The sequence below is a fragment of the Piliocolobus tephrosceles genome, chromosome 1, assembly GCF_002776525.5.
Source record: "Piliocolobus tephrosceles isolate RC106 chromosome 1, ASM277652v3, whole genome shotgun sequence".
Taxonomy (NCBI): Eukaryota; Metazoa; Chordata; class Mammalia; order Primates; family Cercopithecidae; genus Piliocolobus; species Piliocolobus tephrosceles.
This window is the reverse complement of record NC_045434.1, coordinates 147,876,021-147,895,086: the sequence shown is the minus strand read 5'-3', so window position 1 is coordinate 147,895,086 and position 19,066 is coordinate 147,876,021. Positions and strand designations below refer to the sequence as shown.

Below are 19,066 nucleotides of genomic sequence, written 5' to 3'. Positions count from 1 at the left end.
ATTCAAAAAGAGAGTTGTTTGAACATTTAACTATAGAAAATATGAAATCCATATCTGTTAAGTTAAAGCTATATCCTCTGGATGTGAATCTGAAGATTAAAGTTTATACTTTCTAGGTATAAGAAGATTATCTGAAATAAATATACAGTGAAAAATTTAATGTTTTCTTTCTGGGTTTCTCATTTATTCTCCATCATAGCCTGGGTTCTTTATATCAATAGAAATATGCATACAATATGCACACAAAGAGAAATGTCTCCATAAAGTAAATGGAAGGTGCATGAAAGAGAAATTCTGAAAGACAAATCAATAATATCTAGCTTGGATATTAGAGTCACATGGTCATAATTGATTCCAGACTTCCAGCATACTAGCAACTCTGTGTTTTCTCATCCATAATTTGTGAATAATATCTACCTAGCAGCATTGCATGAGATTAAATAATGAAATATATATAAAGCACTTAGACTAGGGTCTGGCACACAGCAAATGCTCAATCTTCTTAATCTTATTGTTCTTGTCATTTATTATTTTATGAATTGCTATTTGTAGAACTTAATGTCTTAGATTCTTATCTATGATTCTTATGGTCAGAATATTCAACAACAGTATAAATCTTGGTCTATGTTGAGAATTTCTTCATACAAACATAATTATGTAGCTCTTATATAGGCCAAACTTACACTCACTTCTATTAGTTATATGCCAGAGATTATGATTTTTTATTATTTATTTATTTATGTATTCACATTCTATTACCACTCTTTACCAACTGCCATTATTTGGCTTAGGAGAAAATGATCTTGAAAGAAGGTCTGGGTAGTTTTAATAGCTCTTTTGTGAACTTCAGATGTAACTGAATCACTTTCTAGATTTATCTGTTAAATAAATGGTCCATGAAAGTATGTACGGATAGATAATTGATGGAAGCAAATAATCCTATTGAAACATTTGCTATTTATTTTTGATACAGTTCTTTTAAACAGACTGATTAGTTCCCTTTATGATTTCACCCTTGAAAGCACACACGATTTTGTTCTTTGTCATTGTTACATGACATTCCATTTGGCAGTTGGGCTTATTTTTAGCCAGACTATCAAAGTATTTTTCAACTGGGCTGTCACTGCACTTGAACTTGGAATCTTATAACTTGAAGAACTGCCCTGGAGAAAAGAAGAAACATCATAAATGGGAAATTATAAATCTAGACCAACCCAAACTTGTACTGGTAATTATTCTAATTATTCTTATTTCCTTAAATGTAACATGGTTCAATTACAGTTACTGATAACTAACAACTCATTGGAATATGTATTAATTTGTATACAGAAGATAAGGCAGCATGTTATGTGAAAGTCTTTGAAAAACTATCTGAACTCAAATTTCTTTTTCTGAAGATCTTTATAGGAAGCAATAAATTTCTTACAAAAATATGACTTAAGTTCCTTGGTATAATGTTACAGAAAAAAACTTGGAATATTGCTGAATGTAGGGATTTTAGAATTATATCTTAAGTATCTAGTATTTAAAACCTAAAAACTGTCTTGCAACCAGAGATTGCTATAATTAAAATGCAATAAAATCAAATGAAATAAGTCAAATATATTTTTCTATGTAAATATATTATCCAATATCAAATGGATTCTTAATTACTACAATTCAATATGATTGCATTTTAAATATAAACATCTGCATTTTAAACTCACAATCAGTAATTTAAATTAAGTATTGTAGATTCTAGAATGAAAACAGTTTTGATTACTTGTATATTATGATCTGTGTCTACATTTTGCAAAACACAACTATAAATCAATCTCATTTGTTCTTCTTTACTAGATGAATGGAAGAAAAAAGTCAGTGAATCATATGTTATCACAATAGAAAGATTAGAAGATGACCTGCAGATCAAGGAAAAAGAACTGACAGAACTAAGGCATATATTTAGGTAAAGTTGTAAGAGTTATTTCTTTGTATAACTGTCTACAGTATTCACCTTATTTTTTAAAGTATCTGTGTATTTTTTAAACCCGTAGAACCTCAGACAAAAGCAGTCATGTTGTAAGCCTTAGGATGTCAGATTATCTCTTTTTGACCACTCATATCACTCTCAAAATGTAAACATAACGTCTCACCTCCTTAAAAATATGACTTGTAATATGCCATCATTAAAATTTAAAAATAAGAACCTAAGGGCTAGCCTTTGAGTGCAAGCTATTGTTGATCTCAATAATCTTCTCTGGAATTAGATCATTCTTGTAAACCATGCCAGCAATGAAAAGCAAGATTTTTCTTCCCACATAGTGGTTGCATATTGGCCACATTGTTCTCTTTGAACTATGATGGTAAGTCCAATTTTAACAAAGCCTCTGGTCTCTTGACATTGAAAGGCTGTCCCTTAATGGAACTGAGTATCATTCTGCCCCTGAACAATCATATAACAACATATAATATTGCCTTCAGGATTTCAGTAGGTTTTGTTCCATGATAACAAGAGAAAAATAATCTAAGACAGTGTCACAACCTTGGAAGACACAAAATGTTCAGAAAAGAGGAGCAAGACCCTTATATACACAAAAAGCCTTCTGGTTAAATTGAATCTGACATTGAGAAACTAGATGCCCATTAGAGGTTCAAGAAAGTTACCTGCCTGCCTAAGGAAATGTTCCACATACGCCAATTAGTTACGTTCATTTACAGCTGTGTTACATAATGCACTCATCACTCCCTCTATTTTACTTAGAAAACAAGTGTAAAGCAATGACCAAATGACATATCTTTAAAACAAAATTTTAGATACAGTAAACATATAAATATCACATAACTGGCAAATAAAATCATCCATGTATAATATAGTTTATATGAAATTTGTCAGTGGATTTAACGAGGCTTTCACAAGTGTTCAACTTATGGTTCAAAAAATAATTGATTCTCTCTATAGTTTGGCCCAAGATGATGAACTCAACAGTGACACTTGTGATGAGATACCACTGATCTGACTTTTGCAAGTAGTATCACATGCTGAGATATGGAACAACATTTTAAATTCCTATAGAAATATAACTGGTACATTAGTATAGGAAAATTATAAATATGTATGTGTTTTGTTGGAAAAATATGAATATAGAACGTAATCATAAACATCCAACTCTTATTGACTTAAATAAATATGCTAAATGAAATGTGATTACATTGAAGAAATTTTCCTCAACTTTTAAAGGTCAAAGCCTCAGTTATTTAGTATTTTTTTTAATTTAGAAAGTATTGTGCAAATAGGTCAAGGTTAGCTTAAACTAGATGTATCCAAACCTGAATATTAGGCTTAACAATGGATTTAAGATGTAAGGTTCTTTCTCACACCACATCAACAACTACAAGCTGTCTTGACAACTGCTATAACGGACTTTTCCTATGTTTCTACTAAATGCAACAAATGTGACCTTTTTTCTCATTAGCATTGGGGGTGAGAGGCAGGAATCTGTGTCAGGGTACTTACAGTCCAGAATTTGTTCAGTGTCAGCTCATATTCAAGTGTTGTTCCAGATACATCAAATACAAGACATTATTTATCTATCATATGTAGATTGTTGTCATTTAATGTGTGCCGAATAATATTAACCCTAGTGGATGATAAATTAAGGATTAGACACAAGGCATTGGGAGTTGTCAAATCACATAGTCAGTAAATTCTGGAATGTGATTTATGTCAAGGTCTGCCCGACTCCATAGATAGTGCTCTTCCTACTATACCCCGCTTACAAAAACAAGATTTAGGTCCTGATGTATTCATTGATTTTTTGAATCATTATAGATAAAAAGCATAGTAAGTAAAGGTGTGTAGGCAACAATGAATGAGTACCATAGAAAGTTTAGGAAAAGTGAGAAAAAATAATGTCTTGACCATATTATCTGAGTTGAGTAAGAAAGCTATGCAAATCAATGTAAGAATTTTGGAGTCATACAAACATGATTTTAAATACAGCTTCTTCTATTTATAAGCTGTATGTCCATGGATATGTTTTTTAATCTCCTAATCCTCATTTCCATGTATAAAATGAGGTGAATAATAATTACCTCACAGGATATTTTCAAAATGAGGTAAATTAAATACTAAGTACAGGGCCCAACACATAGTAAGCATTGAATAATTAGAAATTTCTATTATCATGATTGATTAGATAAATAAGGACAATTTAAAGAACAGAAGCCTTTATCATAAAGTTAGAGTAACAAATAGCTTATTAAAAGAAAGAATGAAAGTTTTTATGAAGAGGATTATTTCAAAATTAAAATGTAAAGTATTAGCACCATTTAGGATGATTCCAAAATCTGAAATGTAGCTTTTAATGATTTTGATTTAAAGGGATTTGAAGAATTTTGAGACTAGAGTATTAGAAGGCATATCAAAATGGCTATCAAATTTACTGAGGATAATGGTTAGACATTTTTGGAGAGAAAGACCAATAACCTGATCCTGATGACATTAAAGAAGCTACAGAATGTGATGATAAGGAAGTTGAGGAGAGGATTATCCAGTCTAGAATGATGTTTCTGCAAGAACTAGGGGCCTCTTATGTTAATGGAGATGGAGACTGTAGTACTTGCCAAAATTTTAGATTCCATGACTCCACCCTTTATCAAATGAATCAGAATCTCTGGAGATGTCTTCCAAGAACCTGAATGTTTAACAAACTCCCCAGATAAAACTATGCATAATAAAAGTGATACTTCTAAAGTTTGAAAACTATACTTCTAGGAAGATATTCAAGTTGCACTGAGAACTCTTTACCTGAGGTGATATTAGTGAAGGGATGAGGAATATGGGAACAGAAAGTAAGCAACTGGTATGGTCTACAGAGAGTCAAGAGAACCAAAAACAAAGAAGCAAAAACTGAATAATATGCTTTTGTCTGATTTCGTCAAGGTAGATAGCATAATCTGGGACAGAAAAGTCAATTGCTTCCAGGGCAGAGTTCTAAGTATTTTCTTTTCTTTGGAATAAAATGATGGATGAAAGAAAGAAAATAATAATGTGCTGAGAATATAAATTGTCTTACTTACTCATTCACCAAATTTTAAAGGTAGTTGGGAAGATCAAACATAACGTTGTATGAAATGACATTTAAATGAGTATCTAGAGCGTTATAGCTGCTAAATAAATGTTAGAATCTCATTACTCACCCTTATTTATTTCTCTTATAATATAAAGAGCATTTCTATGATAAGCAATTATGTTATGTTGCCTGATATCAGCCTTTCTCTAAACATTTAGACAGCAAGGAGACTGTATACAATGCCCAAAAAGGAACGTTGAACATTAACACTAGCGTCAAAGGTGTAAAGCATCACTGATGTAAACAGAGTTTTTCATTTACTAACCAATTTCTTTATGACATTCCTGGTAGATGCTAATTTCATTCATTATGAGAGATTTTTCACCACATAATACACCATTGCTCTATCAGCTCGAATACACAATCTTCCTGACATAGTTTTTACCCACAATATAATAAACAGCAATATAGAACTAAATGTAAGACAGAAAGAGCTAAATAATTATCCTGCTTATGCCAATTTATAGCAGCTTTGGAATGGCAGCTTGATGTGGGAAAGAAGGGAAATGCAAATGGAATGTTCTTTCATCTTCTGCTGTAAAGTTGCTACTCACTCACAACTTTGGACATTTGTTTAGGTAATGGATTGGTGGCAGGAAGAAAAGAAGAAAAAGAGAAGGCAGGAGGAGAAGGAAAGACAGAAAGGGCACCTTAGAGTACCATTGTCTGATTATATCCTCCTTGGTGCTGCCTCTAATCTTTATCAACATAATAACACTTACTACATGGTGCTGTTCTTACCCATTTATAAGTCTATCTCCCCACTAGTATATGTGTTCACTAAGGGCAGCGTTTTTTCCTTATTTAACCTTATTTATATTTGTATTTATTTGTGAAACAAACTAATAACTTAGTGCTTACCATATGCCAGAAATGCTTCTACATATCTTTGTGTGCATCAGCTTATATAATCCTAATGGTGCATATGTAAAGTGCTTCAGCATAGTGTCTGGCACATGGCCAAACCTCAGAAATGTTTATTACCACTTAATCATTATTGTTTATGTTAACGTCCCTCTGAAGTAAGTGTTGCAATTGCCATGTTATACCTGGAGAAAATGAGGCTAATCAAATTAAACTGGCTTGAACTAGATTAAACAATTTGTATAGTTTACCTAGGATTACACCCATCTTTATTTGATTTAAAAATGTATCATATTAATAATCTTGGTTATGAATATTATACAACCTTTTTGAAAAGACTATGGAAGTGATGGCTCTCCACATGTGACTTAAAACGTTTTCATTCAAATTATTTTGTTTCAATAGTTTTTATCATAATAAATTTTAAGACTATGTTTTGCTAATTTCATTGTCAAGCCAACTTTGTATCTGCTTAATCTATAATATAATATGTAAAACTATGAGAATATTCCAGAAAAGTTATAATTTTCTTTTTCTTTTTTGAAACGGAGTCTCGCTCTGTTGCCCAGGCTGGATTGCAGCTGTGCGATCTCAGCTCATTGCAAGCTCCGCCTCCTAGGTTCACACCATTCTCCTGCCTCAGCTTCCTGAGTAGAGCAGCTGCGACTACAGGCGCCCGCCACCAGGCCGGGCTAATTTTTTTGTATTTTTAGTAGAGATAGGGTTTCACCGTGGTGGCCAGGATGTTCTCAATCTCCTGACCTCATGATCCGCTGTCCTCGGCCTCCCAAAGTGCTGGGATTACAGGCATGAGCCACCGCGTCCGGCCCAGAAAAGCCATAATTTTTAAACACTATGACATCAACATAATCCAAAACAACCTGTATTTTTTTGGCATTGGGTAGATACATCTTGGTCAGTAATTACAGTGCCTCACTTTAAAACTGACTAGGTTTAATTATGTACAAAAAATGGTCAAAAGAATGCTCTGTTCCATTAAAAAGTCACAATGTATAGAGGAAATGAAAAAACATGTTTTCTGAAATATACCTTTTTGTACCTTTTCTCTCTGAAAAGTTCTTCTGAGGCTGTTGCATTCCACTATACTCATCCTTAAATGAATTATCTTCTAAAATTATTTTTAGCACTATAGCCAACTATGAAATCTGGCTATTATAAGATGAATAGCTCTGGAAACTTTTCAAGCTGATCTTATTTAAGAGGAGTAGATCCTTTCTGTCAAACTACTAAGTAGGATATTGAAGGGGAAATGTCATCTTATAATTAACATAGGATGAAAATATTATTTGACATGTTTGGGTAGTGTGTTTTGCTAATTAGCCACAAAACAAAAAATAAGAATCATCAATAACAACAAAAAACCTGAAACCCAAAAGGAAACAAAGAATTCATAATGCCTTAAGCCCGTCTATTTCTCTAATTATTTTCTTGTTTGTCCAGGTAAAACTAGTTATGAACTACAATTTTACAGGAATATCTTGCGAAATCATTGAGAAGCAACTTGACCTCAATCTCTCTCTGTCTCTCTCTCTCTATCTCTCCCTATTGTTCTCCCTCTCCTTCTCCATCTCTAGCTTGCTATCTTTCTATCATTTTCTCTCCCCCTTAGTCTTCCTTTCTTCTTCTCTTCCATCCTGTACTTCCATGATTCCTTTCTACTTTCCTATCCCTCTTTGGAAGAGCAAAACAATACAAAAAAAACAGTAAAAATAATCAATATCAATGCCTTACTAGAAATAACCATTATAGCAGTTAATATTTATAAAAGTTTTACAAACTCTAACTCATTTACACTTCACAACAATCTTATGAAGTAACAATTATTACATCAATTTTATGATGCTTAGCTATTCTTGCTGTATCTGTCACTCTAACTCTATAATGGTTTATTGTATGAATGGCTGAATAAATGAATATACTTCACAGTATTAGTTTGCAGATTTTATTTGGAAGATATTGAACAAATATATTTCTGGATATTTCTTGGCGATATATATTAGAAACATCTTATTATTTGTCTGCTGCTGTTGCTTGGAGGGGATGGGGCAGGGAAGAATCTGCAATGAATAGGCAAGAAGTTGCAACTAGCCATTTGAAACTTAAATGATCAGTTTGGGAAACTAGACGACCCATAAAAAATCCTTACCTTCTTTCTACATTATTGGCTTTCCCCTAAGTTTCAATCAATGAATTAGCTTTAAAATGTATCTACCTGTCTGAATACCTTGGACAGCAGTGTGTTATTTTTTGGCCAACTGTTCAAATGTTACATTTTAATAAGTTCCCACTTGTGGTCATTCATGTCAGATATCTTCTTGAAAGGATGAGGTCAAGAAAAAGAAATTTAATTGGATCACAAAACTGCACACTTTTCTGGGTAAAAGTTAAAGGCTTGGAAAAGAATTCATTATGCTACAAGAAAGAAAGTAACCTTTGGGTACAGAACTATCATTTTTAATGATTAAGAACAGCATTTACTATTAGAAATATATTCATAATAGTGGCTTTATTTTAATTAGGAACTTCATTCATGCCCCAGCATGCACGATGAACTCATTAGGATATGTTAAGTTACAGTGTGGCATGGCAGGTGATGAAAAATGTAAGGGGAAATTAAAAAATAAATTGAGCTTAGGGTATTAGAATACATAAGTGATGCTCAATTGGCAGTGAATTTGACATACACAGTTACTTTAGAAGAGGCAAAAGAAGAGAAAATGAAATTTCTCTCCTAGGAATGATTGCTTAAATATCTTGAATATTTTAATTACATGTTTCAAAACAGAAACGTTTGACTAGAAGTTAATGGGAAGTGAGAATTAGGATTCAAATATAGCCCCCAAAGTAACTCTCATTTTAAAAATGTACATTCCAGTTATTAAAGTTGAACTAAAAATTGTACTATTAAAATCACACTTGACTGCCAAATATTACAGGAGTCTATTCTCTGTTGATTCATTTTGTTGACATTAATAGAAGTTGCATGAGTTCAAGGAGGATATAATTCAAAAGGAGAACAAAAGCAACAAGGAGCAGCTCAGTTTAAAGCAAGGAACTCTTTAGGACTCTATACTGAGTCACTTATAGATGGTAAAGTCTAGTTCAAGATTCAGTTAGCTGAGGAATAATTGTTGAATAAAGAGTCATTAATCTTGCTTTCAATTTTATTTATGTAAATAATAAACATTTACTTAGTGCCTTTCTTTTTAAAAAATCAAGAATGGACCCTGGCATCTTGTATTTTCTGTTTATTCCATGTTCATTTGTTTTGCAAAGCTGATCAGAGTATTAGATACCAGGACAACACAACAGTCAATTTCAGGATTTTATCTAGTATGTATATTTCCAGGACTGATGCATTCAAAGGATACAGGATTTAGTGAGTAGTTTATATCAAGGAGACTCTTGAACACAACCTGAAGTGAGCCTTAAGAGCAGAAGTGAGGCATATAGTAGGGGTTTAGTAGGTGTTGTGCCAGACTTATTGAACGGATCATCAAAGTTAGATCACAGAATAAGAAAGCAATTGAGTTTACCCTATCAAATAAAGTGATTTTCACTTCAACTTTAACCTTTTTTCCCTCCTTTGCATTTTTCATTCTTTGCATATCTCCACTGTTGAAAATACAGTAATATTAAAAGTTTGAGAGGTCAAGTTTAAATAAGAGAATCTCATGTGCAGTTGTGTGTTCTATGTATAATTTAAACTTTTCAGGGCACCTTGATAAATAAAAATTATGAATAGAAAACAGACATCTGAAAGTAAACTCATTTCACTCACACCCAAAATCTCACATAGTATCTAAGGAGAAATTCAGGAAAATCCCTCCAAAAAGAAAGGTGGGGGGAAGTAGCATCTGATAAGATACTGGAAAAAAGAATATAATCCCAGTGTATTACAACTTCTGCCTGAAGCAAAGTTCTCTTGTACTCTGACTGGGTCAGATTTCACAGATAAAGGTCTAAACTGTGGTAAGGTACTGTGATATAGTCCCTGGTGAGAAGTGGAGTGATTCTATTAATGAAATCCTTGTCTTTGTCTGAACAAAGACCATTGCCCCAGGAGGGCCCTAGAGAGCCACAGGTAGCCTTTCAAAAGGAATGTAAAGCTAAAATTCTCGACCTCTTGAGGTCCATGATGTTCCCAGGACATTTTTCAGTAGAAATGAGATCATATCCTTGGCCTCACAGGTCAATTTCAAGCTGCCTCCTGCCTATTTAAATCTCTAGCAGCTTTAGAGAGATAGCATAGTCTTTGGTGAGTGAGCCAAAGTCTCATATCACTTGTAAAGTACTTACACTTGAAAGGTACTATAAATTCAGAACATTATCATCAAGGCACCCAGTTAAGAACATCAAAAGCTATTGGAATTTTAAAATAGAAAAAGAAAAAGTGCTATTCTCCAAGGTACTGCTAAAAAGAGAAAGGCTCTAAATCCAGGGTCATTGAAGAACCTCAGTGAAATGCTTTAATTAGAAATGGCAAGTCTTGTGGTTTGTTTTCACAGTCGTGGGAATACAGTATTCTCAAACTTTTTTTACCCTCCTACCCTTCTTGCTTTCTGTGTTTCCCTGCAACAAAACATGTGGACAGCTTACTAATACTGGAAAACACAGCTCAACTTGCTTTGGAAAGCCTTTTGTAGAAGTACAATAAACTCCAGTGTTTATAAATGTTAATAATATAAGCAGGGAGTTTAGAATTTCATGAAGATAGTTAAGACTTTAACTCACTTCTATCAGCAATTTCCCTCAGCTCAAAGAATACTGCAATCAAAATCATTTCTGATGAAAATACCACTGTTTTAAATGTCCACTTATAATAAAATGAGCCTACTTATAAATGATAGAGCTGTTTATGGTATGGCAGTAACTTCACAAAATAACATGATTCTTAGAAATGTGTAGTCTTTGGCTCAGCCAGGCTTTTAAACCCTGAAACCCAAATATATTATGGATGTCTTGGAAGAAAGTAAACTAGGTACTTGGAACACACTTGGAAATGCATTCACAGGTCGCAGAGGTCTTCTTTGTGGTTATGACTTGAAATAGTAGAGGTATTCGGCAGAGCTGAACTCTGCCTTTCAAGCTAGGTAGATTGGATTTTTCTCTTAAAGGTTGTAGGAAATCAGTGTCCATAAATAAAAAGGGAAAGAAAACTGTGACTGGAAACTGAGAATGTTGATGGACAATGATTCAACTCTGAGCTGCTTTTGGCTTTTCTTCCCTGGTCTTTCTATTGTCCAGCAAATGAAACATACTCTAAAACCACAAGAAAGAAAACAAAGTATTGGGTTGGGGGAGGAGAGAGAGGCCTTCTGATCCTAAGAAAAACTATGTAACCAGCAGCCTAAGCAAAACAGGGAAGGATGCACGTGCTTTTGAGCTAACCATAATGAACTTAATGGCAAATAGTGAAAGAAGAAAAAGCTCTGGAGCTCCTATGTAGCAATAAACCCCTGAGAAAATGCAATTTTTCAGTATGTATGTCCAATGTTATATAGCAATACCTGTTATGTTTTGATGTTTTCAAGGTGGAAAAAATCATTTCATCAGCGTGGTAATCCTTGAAAGCCTTGTCTTATAGTTACACCAGGATTCAAATCTTATCCTGATTCAGCCTCTTAAGTAGTTTGTTCTTTTTTCTTTTTCCAATTTGGGCAAGTTATTTAACCTCTTTAAGCTTCAATTTCTTCAATTATAAAATAAGTAAAATAATATATGTGACAATGTGCATGACATTGTGCTGTGGTGAGGAATAAGTAAGGTTAAGTGCTTACTACAGTATCTGGCATGTGATATGTAATCAAAAATGATTATTGCACTGTTGTTAACATTGCCAACTTCACTGTGAATATACAACTTTATTTTTGAAGTATAACTCTTCGGGTAATTTTAGCATCATTTTTGTTGAGACTCAGAAAATGACACCTCAAAATGAAGGCCTTAAAAGCAGCGTTAGAAGCAAAACTTTCTCTCTGACCTCCTCCTGTCCTCTTGTCTCTGACCCCTCATTTTCCCCAGAGGATAGCCATAGAGCTAGAATCCTTCTTCCCTCAAGGCAGGTCATAGAAACCAGAACTTACAGAGTTGTTCCTGTATCTTTGAGTCTTCATTCTGAAGGCTCTTATGTCTTGTGTCTCTTGTGCCTTTTAAAACTATAATCAAATATATTTTATGCTTTTTCTTCTATTAATGTCCCTTTTGTCAGTTGATTTCAGCAAAACTTCAGAGAGGCAAAGGGGAAGGTCTTTCTTGTCCCCTATAATTTCATGTCATATTTGACTTTTCTTGGCCTTTTATATTTGACAACAATTTTCTGTTTTCTGATTTTCTGATTTTCATAATTATCAATTTTATATATGTATTATATAAGTATTCCCTACTAACAGTGACTCTCAGGTTCCTAGATTATGACTGACCTTGGTTTTACTTGTCTTTAAAAAGTGCCACTGAATTCATTATTGTGACACCTAGTAGCTGTCAGTGATTCTGGAGCAACTATTGGAAACATAGTGTTATTTCTGGTGACATCATTACAATGTAAAACTACAGAATTTCCTCTCAATTTTAATTCTTCATATAGAGGGTTCAAGATTCTTTCTGTAAGTGCAAAATAATCTTAGAAAAAATACATTTCTGAATTGATAGTAACAGAATTTGCATTTATAATTTCAAATGAAAGACAATATGCTAAAAGATGAATTTTGTGATCATCTGTAAAATGTTTTTTTCAGCTCTGATGAAGCCTTTAGTAAAGTCAATTTAAATTACCGCACTGAAAATGGGCTGTCTCTACTTCATTTATGTTGCATTTGTGGAGGTGAGTACTTGAAACTTAGTACTTTGTAAACTGGTTATATGTGTATATCATCAGTGACTTGAGCTGCTTAATAGTCTACAAGAGAATTCTATTCATGTTCAATTTTCTCTTCTGCTTTGCCTTTTCCAACCTTGATAATCTCCGTTTAGGCAGTAACTATCAGGCAGAATATTCCAATTGATTTAGCTTTAAATTTAAGCTTCATTGTGTTCCTACCGGAAACCAAGTCACTCAATTTGCTTGGAAATCAAAAATCTCTTTTCAATATTGGGCATGCCAGTCAGGGATTAACTTAAATTCAGAAGCAGTTAAAGATTCCCCAAAATAGCATCAAGCAGTTGCTTCACAATATTCAACAAGAGTACGTGGAAAAGTGACAAATGCCAAAGATAAAATCTAAAAGTAAGGATTGATGAAAGTGAAAATTAAGAGTTTAATCTGGCTTACACTTAATTTGTTTTGTTTATTAATGTATCTCAAGCACTTTGAATGGTGCCTGGCATATAATATCCACTCAGTAAAGTTATTGAATTAATGAATGAACCATTAATATTTATTTTGTTAACCCAAACTACATTCGTTGAACTTAACTTCTTAAAATGGAACAGAAATGTGTGTCAACTCTAACCATATTCCTTAACCATTTCTCCCAAACAAACCAAACAGACTCTGCTTAACAGATTGTTCTCTCAACTTTAAATGTGCCTTCCCAACCTTGGTTATATCCTTCATATTTCTTTGATCTAAATAAGCGCTACTGTTAATAATGTTCAGATACATCCTCTACAACCAACTAGATTTTTTAATTTAAGGTTTTTCACTAATAGTTTATTATGGTGAATTCTTTTATGTGTTTATGTTTCAAAACCATCCGATGATGAGGATACTAAATAAAAAAATCTAAGACAAAGAATCAAAATACACAGCATTTGAATAAAGTTTTATAAATGGAAAAGAAATATCCCCTAGTAAGTAAGGTTGTCAATTAATAGAAAACTTTACAAATGGCCTGCAGAATGAGAGCTTGACATTTTTATACAGCTCTGTGGCATTTATCATTAAGTCAAAGAGAGTCTTAAACTCACCCCATCCCCACAACGATTTAGCCTTTTTTCATTTTTCTCTTTAAGGCAACAAATCACATATTCGAACTCTTATGTTAAAAGGGCTCCGCCCATCTCGACTGTCAAGAAATGGATTTACAGCCTTGCATTTGGCAGTTTACAAGGTATGACACTTTGATTCCCATAAACATTGCTTTAGAACTAAGGATAGTGTGTATCTTTAGGCTTTTTTTTTTTTTTCCCCAAATTAGTAATCATGGAAAATTTTCAGTGACCAGAGGCGTTACGTTACTAAAGGACTTCTTTCTCTTTATTGAGCAGATATCTTCTGTATACTAGACACATACTCTTTTTAATGCTTTCTCTATTTAGCTCATTTAATTCTCACAAGAATCCCACAAGTGAATATGATTATTCCCAAGGTTACATGGTTAGCCAGGGGTTAGCCAGGATTTAAGACAAGGCAGTCTAGTTCTGTTGCCAAAGCTCCTCATCAGAACACCATGCTGCCTCTGTGCAGAGAGAGATGAGGCTGTATTTAAAGACAAAAGAAGCACATTGAAGCTGTATTTCTTTACTGCAAATTTTTCTTAAAAAACCTTTTTGCTCCAGCTGTTTTTTTTCTTATATTAGTCCCTGGCTTCAACCTAATCTCAGCACCTGATAGAATAATAAATATAATAGTGGATTGGACAAACTGGGATACTTAGTGTTGGAATTGAACCTTGAGATTTTCATAAATATAAATTTATAAAACATACAAATTATATAATATACATTGACCATTTTATAATTATAATAACAATTTCTACTTTATGTTTGTTGTGAGCTAAATATCATACTAAGTTTAATGTACTTTAGTCATTAAAATAACTGCATATTAGGATTTATTTTACAGAAAATGCAATTAAAGTCTAAAGTAGATACCTGGACAATATTAGAATAGTGATTAAAATCAAGTACAGTTGACTCATTACTCCCAGAATCTCATTTGTATATTGCGTATTTTGTTCTTTCTCATTTTCATGTGAGTCTGTGACAGAATTTTATTTCAGTTTTGTCTGTGCAGGTGTGGGAGGAGGGACAACTTTTTGCCTGTATTAGGGACCCCCTGCACTATCTCCCTCCCCCAACTGCTAGAGAGTTTGTCATTGGGAGGAAAGAGGACCTTATTTTCCCATGATTTAGCTTCATAAATTCCTATAATTCATAGTGCAAATACTCTAAAGTTTCATCTCTTTTCATGCCCGGTCAATGCCTAGTCAATTCTTCTAATTCCTTCTGGGAGAAAGCCTCACTTACGTGCTAAATTGTCTTTAATACCTGTTAATTATCCTGCTAAACTACAAAAGAGTCTGAGTTTCCAGTGTAGAAAATAGCATCTGACTTTTCTGCTGAAAGGCAGGAGGTGAAAGTAGAAGAGCTTCAGGGAACAGGAAGGTAGTGATGGATAGCCATGGCACTGCATGAAACCATGAATTCTGAATCTCACCGTCTGGGAGATTTTTTCTGTATTAGTTCATTTTGCTAAGATTTAGCATGACACTGGCACACGAATGGGTTCTGAATGATTTAGTGCTACAATAGTTAGAGAATATATTTCTTCAACCTCTGTTTATATAACTAAATTTCCATTTTTAGAGTTTTCTTTGCTCTATTTTTATGTTTTCTTCTATTTTAGAGAAGGGTGCATAAACTATAGCTTTTTCATAGCAAGTTTAAATGAAAATTTAGATTCTTAGGAAACAAAGCAGGCAAAAATATTAAAAGGCCATAATAAAATGCATAGTTATTTTGCAAATTTAACAAAGGTAAAAAACAAATTAAAGTTACTATTTCATTTTAAACACAAAAATAATATAAAATAGTTGTTCACACTACCAGGCATTAAACCTAGTAACCATGAAATGCATTAAACCTACTCCTAATTATCCCTTGACAGAACTACTCTAGTAAGTATATAATTAATTTGGGGCTCAGTTCCCCACCCCCATATAGTATTAATAACCTTTTAATTTTAATATTATTTCAAACTTAAAAAAACAATTGCAAGAATAGTACAAGAAACTCCTTATCCAGGTTCATTAACTGCATTTTGTCCCATTTCCATTATTCTGGGTTTTTTTTAGAAGCATTTGACAGTAAATTGTATACAACATGCACTCTTGCCACTTCAGTCTTCATTTCTTAAGAACAAGAAAATTCACTTATATAACTCCAATGCAATTATAAAATTTAAAAAATTGAGATGATATTAACATCGATAGGATATTATAACCTATAGTTCAAATTCCAGTTTTATAAATTGTCCCAATTGTGTCATTTATAGATTATTTTTTCCTTGTCTGGGATAGGATTCAATCCACAATCATGCATTTTCAGTTTTCTTATTTCTGTAATCTCCCTTACTCTGAAATAATTTCTCGCCCAATCCTTGTATTTTATTATCTTAATATTTTTCATGCATACCACTTATTTATACATATTTCTTTGTTTTTTTTTGGTATTGCAATCGAATTTTATTTTGTTCATAACACTCACAAAATGAATAATATATCTCTCCCATCCTTTTGTTCACTACATCAAATAGCTCTTTCAATTGTACACCCCGGCATGCTGGGCCTGACTAATCGTTAGAGGAAAGGGGTCCCAATCCAGGCCCCAGGAGAGGGTTCTTGGATCTCCCTTAAGAAAGAATTCAGGGCAAGTCCACAGTGCAAAGTAAAAGCAAGTTTTATATGAAAGTAAAGTGGTGAAAAGATAGCTACTCCATAGATGGAGTAGGACGTTCCTGAAAGAGGAGGAGTGCATCCACCCTAGGTACAATGCTCATATATATGGGGAGATGTGTTCTGCTATAAGGGTTTGTGATAACATATTAATTTCCTTAATTACTATATTTTGCAAGAATCGATGTTATTATCTTTAAAGCAAAATTAGGAATGCCTTTGTTCTACAGATATCAGGATATCTGGACACTCCCATGTCTGGGTCTGTTCAGTAAACATTATTAATTTGTTCCATAACCATAAACATCTAGAGGTTAAGAATGCCTAACTTTCTGAGAATGTAACCCAGTAAGTCTCAGACTCATTTTCCTATTTTCCTAGCCCTCACTCAAAATGGAGTAGCTCACTCTGGTTCGAACGCCTCTGACATCATGACTGGATATTTTCTAATGAATAGTCTCTGCTTTCATTAATAAAACCGAAGCAGCTATTTAGCTTTTTAATACCATGTGAATGATTAATCTCCATACACCTTTTTTTTTTATTTTGTTTTAGTTTGTTGAGTTTTTTACAGGGTTTAGTTTTATTGTGGTTTCATATGTACCGAATACAATTATCAATTTTAAGTCTACAGTTGTTAACTTTTGAAAATGTATGTAATCTTGTAACCATCATCACAATCGTGTTATAGGACATTTCTACTGTACCAAAAAGTTCCCTCATGCCATTTTGCAGTCAATCTCCTTGTCACCTGGTCTCTGGAAACAAGTGTTTTCTATCGCTATAGTTTTCTCTTTTCTAGAATTTTAAATAAATTTATTACATCCAGTATGTTTTCTTTTCTATATGGTTTCTGGCACTTATCATAATGCTCTTAGGATTCACTCATGTTGTATATTCAGTAATTAATGCTTTTATTGTGGAATTGTATTCCCTTATATGGATATACCACAATTTGTTTACCATTTACCTGCTGATGGACATTTTCCCAGATTTTGACCATTATAAACAAAGCTGTTTTGAACACTCACATGCAGGTATTTGTTTGAACATATGTTTTTATTTCTCCTGGGAAATACCTAAAAGTGGAATTGCTGAGTCACATAGTAAGTACATGCTTAATTTTATGAGAAACTACCAAACTGTTTAACAAACTAGCAATTCCTTCCTACATTTCCATCAGCAAGGTATGACTTGTAGGTTTTTCACATCCTTTCCATCTCTTGGTGTGGTCAGTCTTTTCTCTCTTTTTTTTTTTTTTTTTTTTTGGCTATTCTATTGGATGAATTTTAGTATTGCATTATAATTTTAATTTGCATTTCCCTGATGACTAAAGAGATTTTTATGTGCTTATTAGGAATCTTTTATTTTTTAATGCAGTGTCTGTTAACTCTTTTTCCCATTTTTAATTTTGCTTATTATTTTCTTGAATTGTAAGAGAACTTTATTCTAATACAATTCTTTTATTGAATATACTTTTGCAAAAATTTCTCTCAGTCTATGACTTGCCCTTTCATTTTCTTTTTTTTTTTTTTTTTTTTTTTTTTGAGACAGAGTCTTGCTCTGTCCCCCAGGCTGTAGTGCAGTGGCCGGATCTCAGCTCACTGCAAGCTCTGCCTCCCGGGTTTATGCCATTCTCCTGCCTCAGCCTCCTGAGTAGCTGGGACTACAGGCGCCCGCCACCTTGCCCGGCTAGTTTTTTGTATTTTTAGTAGAGACACGGTTTCACCATGTTAGCCAGGATGGTCTCGATCTCCTGACCTCGTGATCCACCCGTCTCGGCCTCCCAAAGTGCTGGGATTACAGGCTTGAGCCACCGCATCCGGCCTCCTTTCATTTTCATAATAGTGTCATTTGAGGAGTAAGTTTTCTGCATTTTTTTACTTATGACTGTAGTGATTACAATACACTTATAAATTCTCAACATTTCATAGTCTACTCCCTGTGAATATTGATATACTTCACTTAAAATATAAGAACCTTCCATTAGTATAGTTTCATTTCATCTTCATTTTTTGTGCCATTGTTGCCATATACACTGCATCTATACATGATAAGAACCTAAATATATTATTAGAATTTTTGTGTTAAACATTTATATCTTTTAAATAAATTAACAAGAGAGAAAAGATGCTTTTCAGAAGTTTGATTATAATAATCCTACATAAAGTTTTCTCTGTTTAAAGCTCTTTCAGATTCATTGAGTTTTTATACCTGTAAGTTTATGGTTTCATCAAATTCAGAAATTTTGACCATTAGTTTTTCAAATACATTTGTTAGATTGTTTGATAATTTTCCACATATCACTGAATCTGCTTTTTTTCTTCCATCTTCTTTCTTTCTGTTCTCCAAATTAGATTATTTCTACTTATTTGAATTCAAGTTCACAGACCACTTCTCTGCTATCTCCCATCTGATAATCCACCAGTGAATTATTCATTTTGGTTATTTACT

At 33.3% G+C, this 19,066-nt stretch overlaps 1 protein-coding gene across 1 annotated transcript in view; it reads left to right on the top strand.

The window, feature by feature from the left end:
* The first annotated feature begins 1,125 nt into the window (after positions 1-1,125).
* Positions 1,126-19,066, top strand: part of TNNI3K (TNNI3 interacting kinase) — a 302,223-nt gene continuing 284,282 nt past the window's right edge. Inside the window, exons 1-4 of the mRNA XM_023209399.2 lie at positions 1,126-1,228; positions 1,837-1,945; positions 12,734-12,819; positions 13,950-14,047. Coding sequence (XP_023065167.1) covers positions 1,189-1,228; positions 1,837-1,945; positions 12,734-12,819; positions 13,950-14,047 — 333 coding nt within the window. The 5' untranslated portion in view covers positions 1,126-1,188. The remainder of the gene's footprint in view (positions 1,229-1,836; positions 1,946-12,733; positions 12,820-13,949; positions 14,048-19,066) is intronic.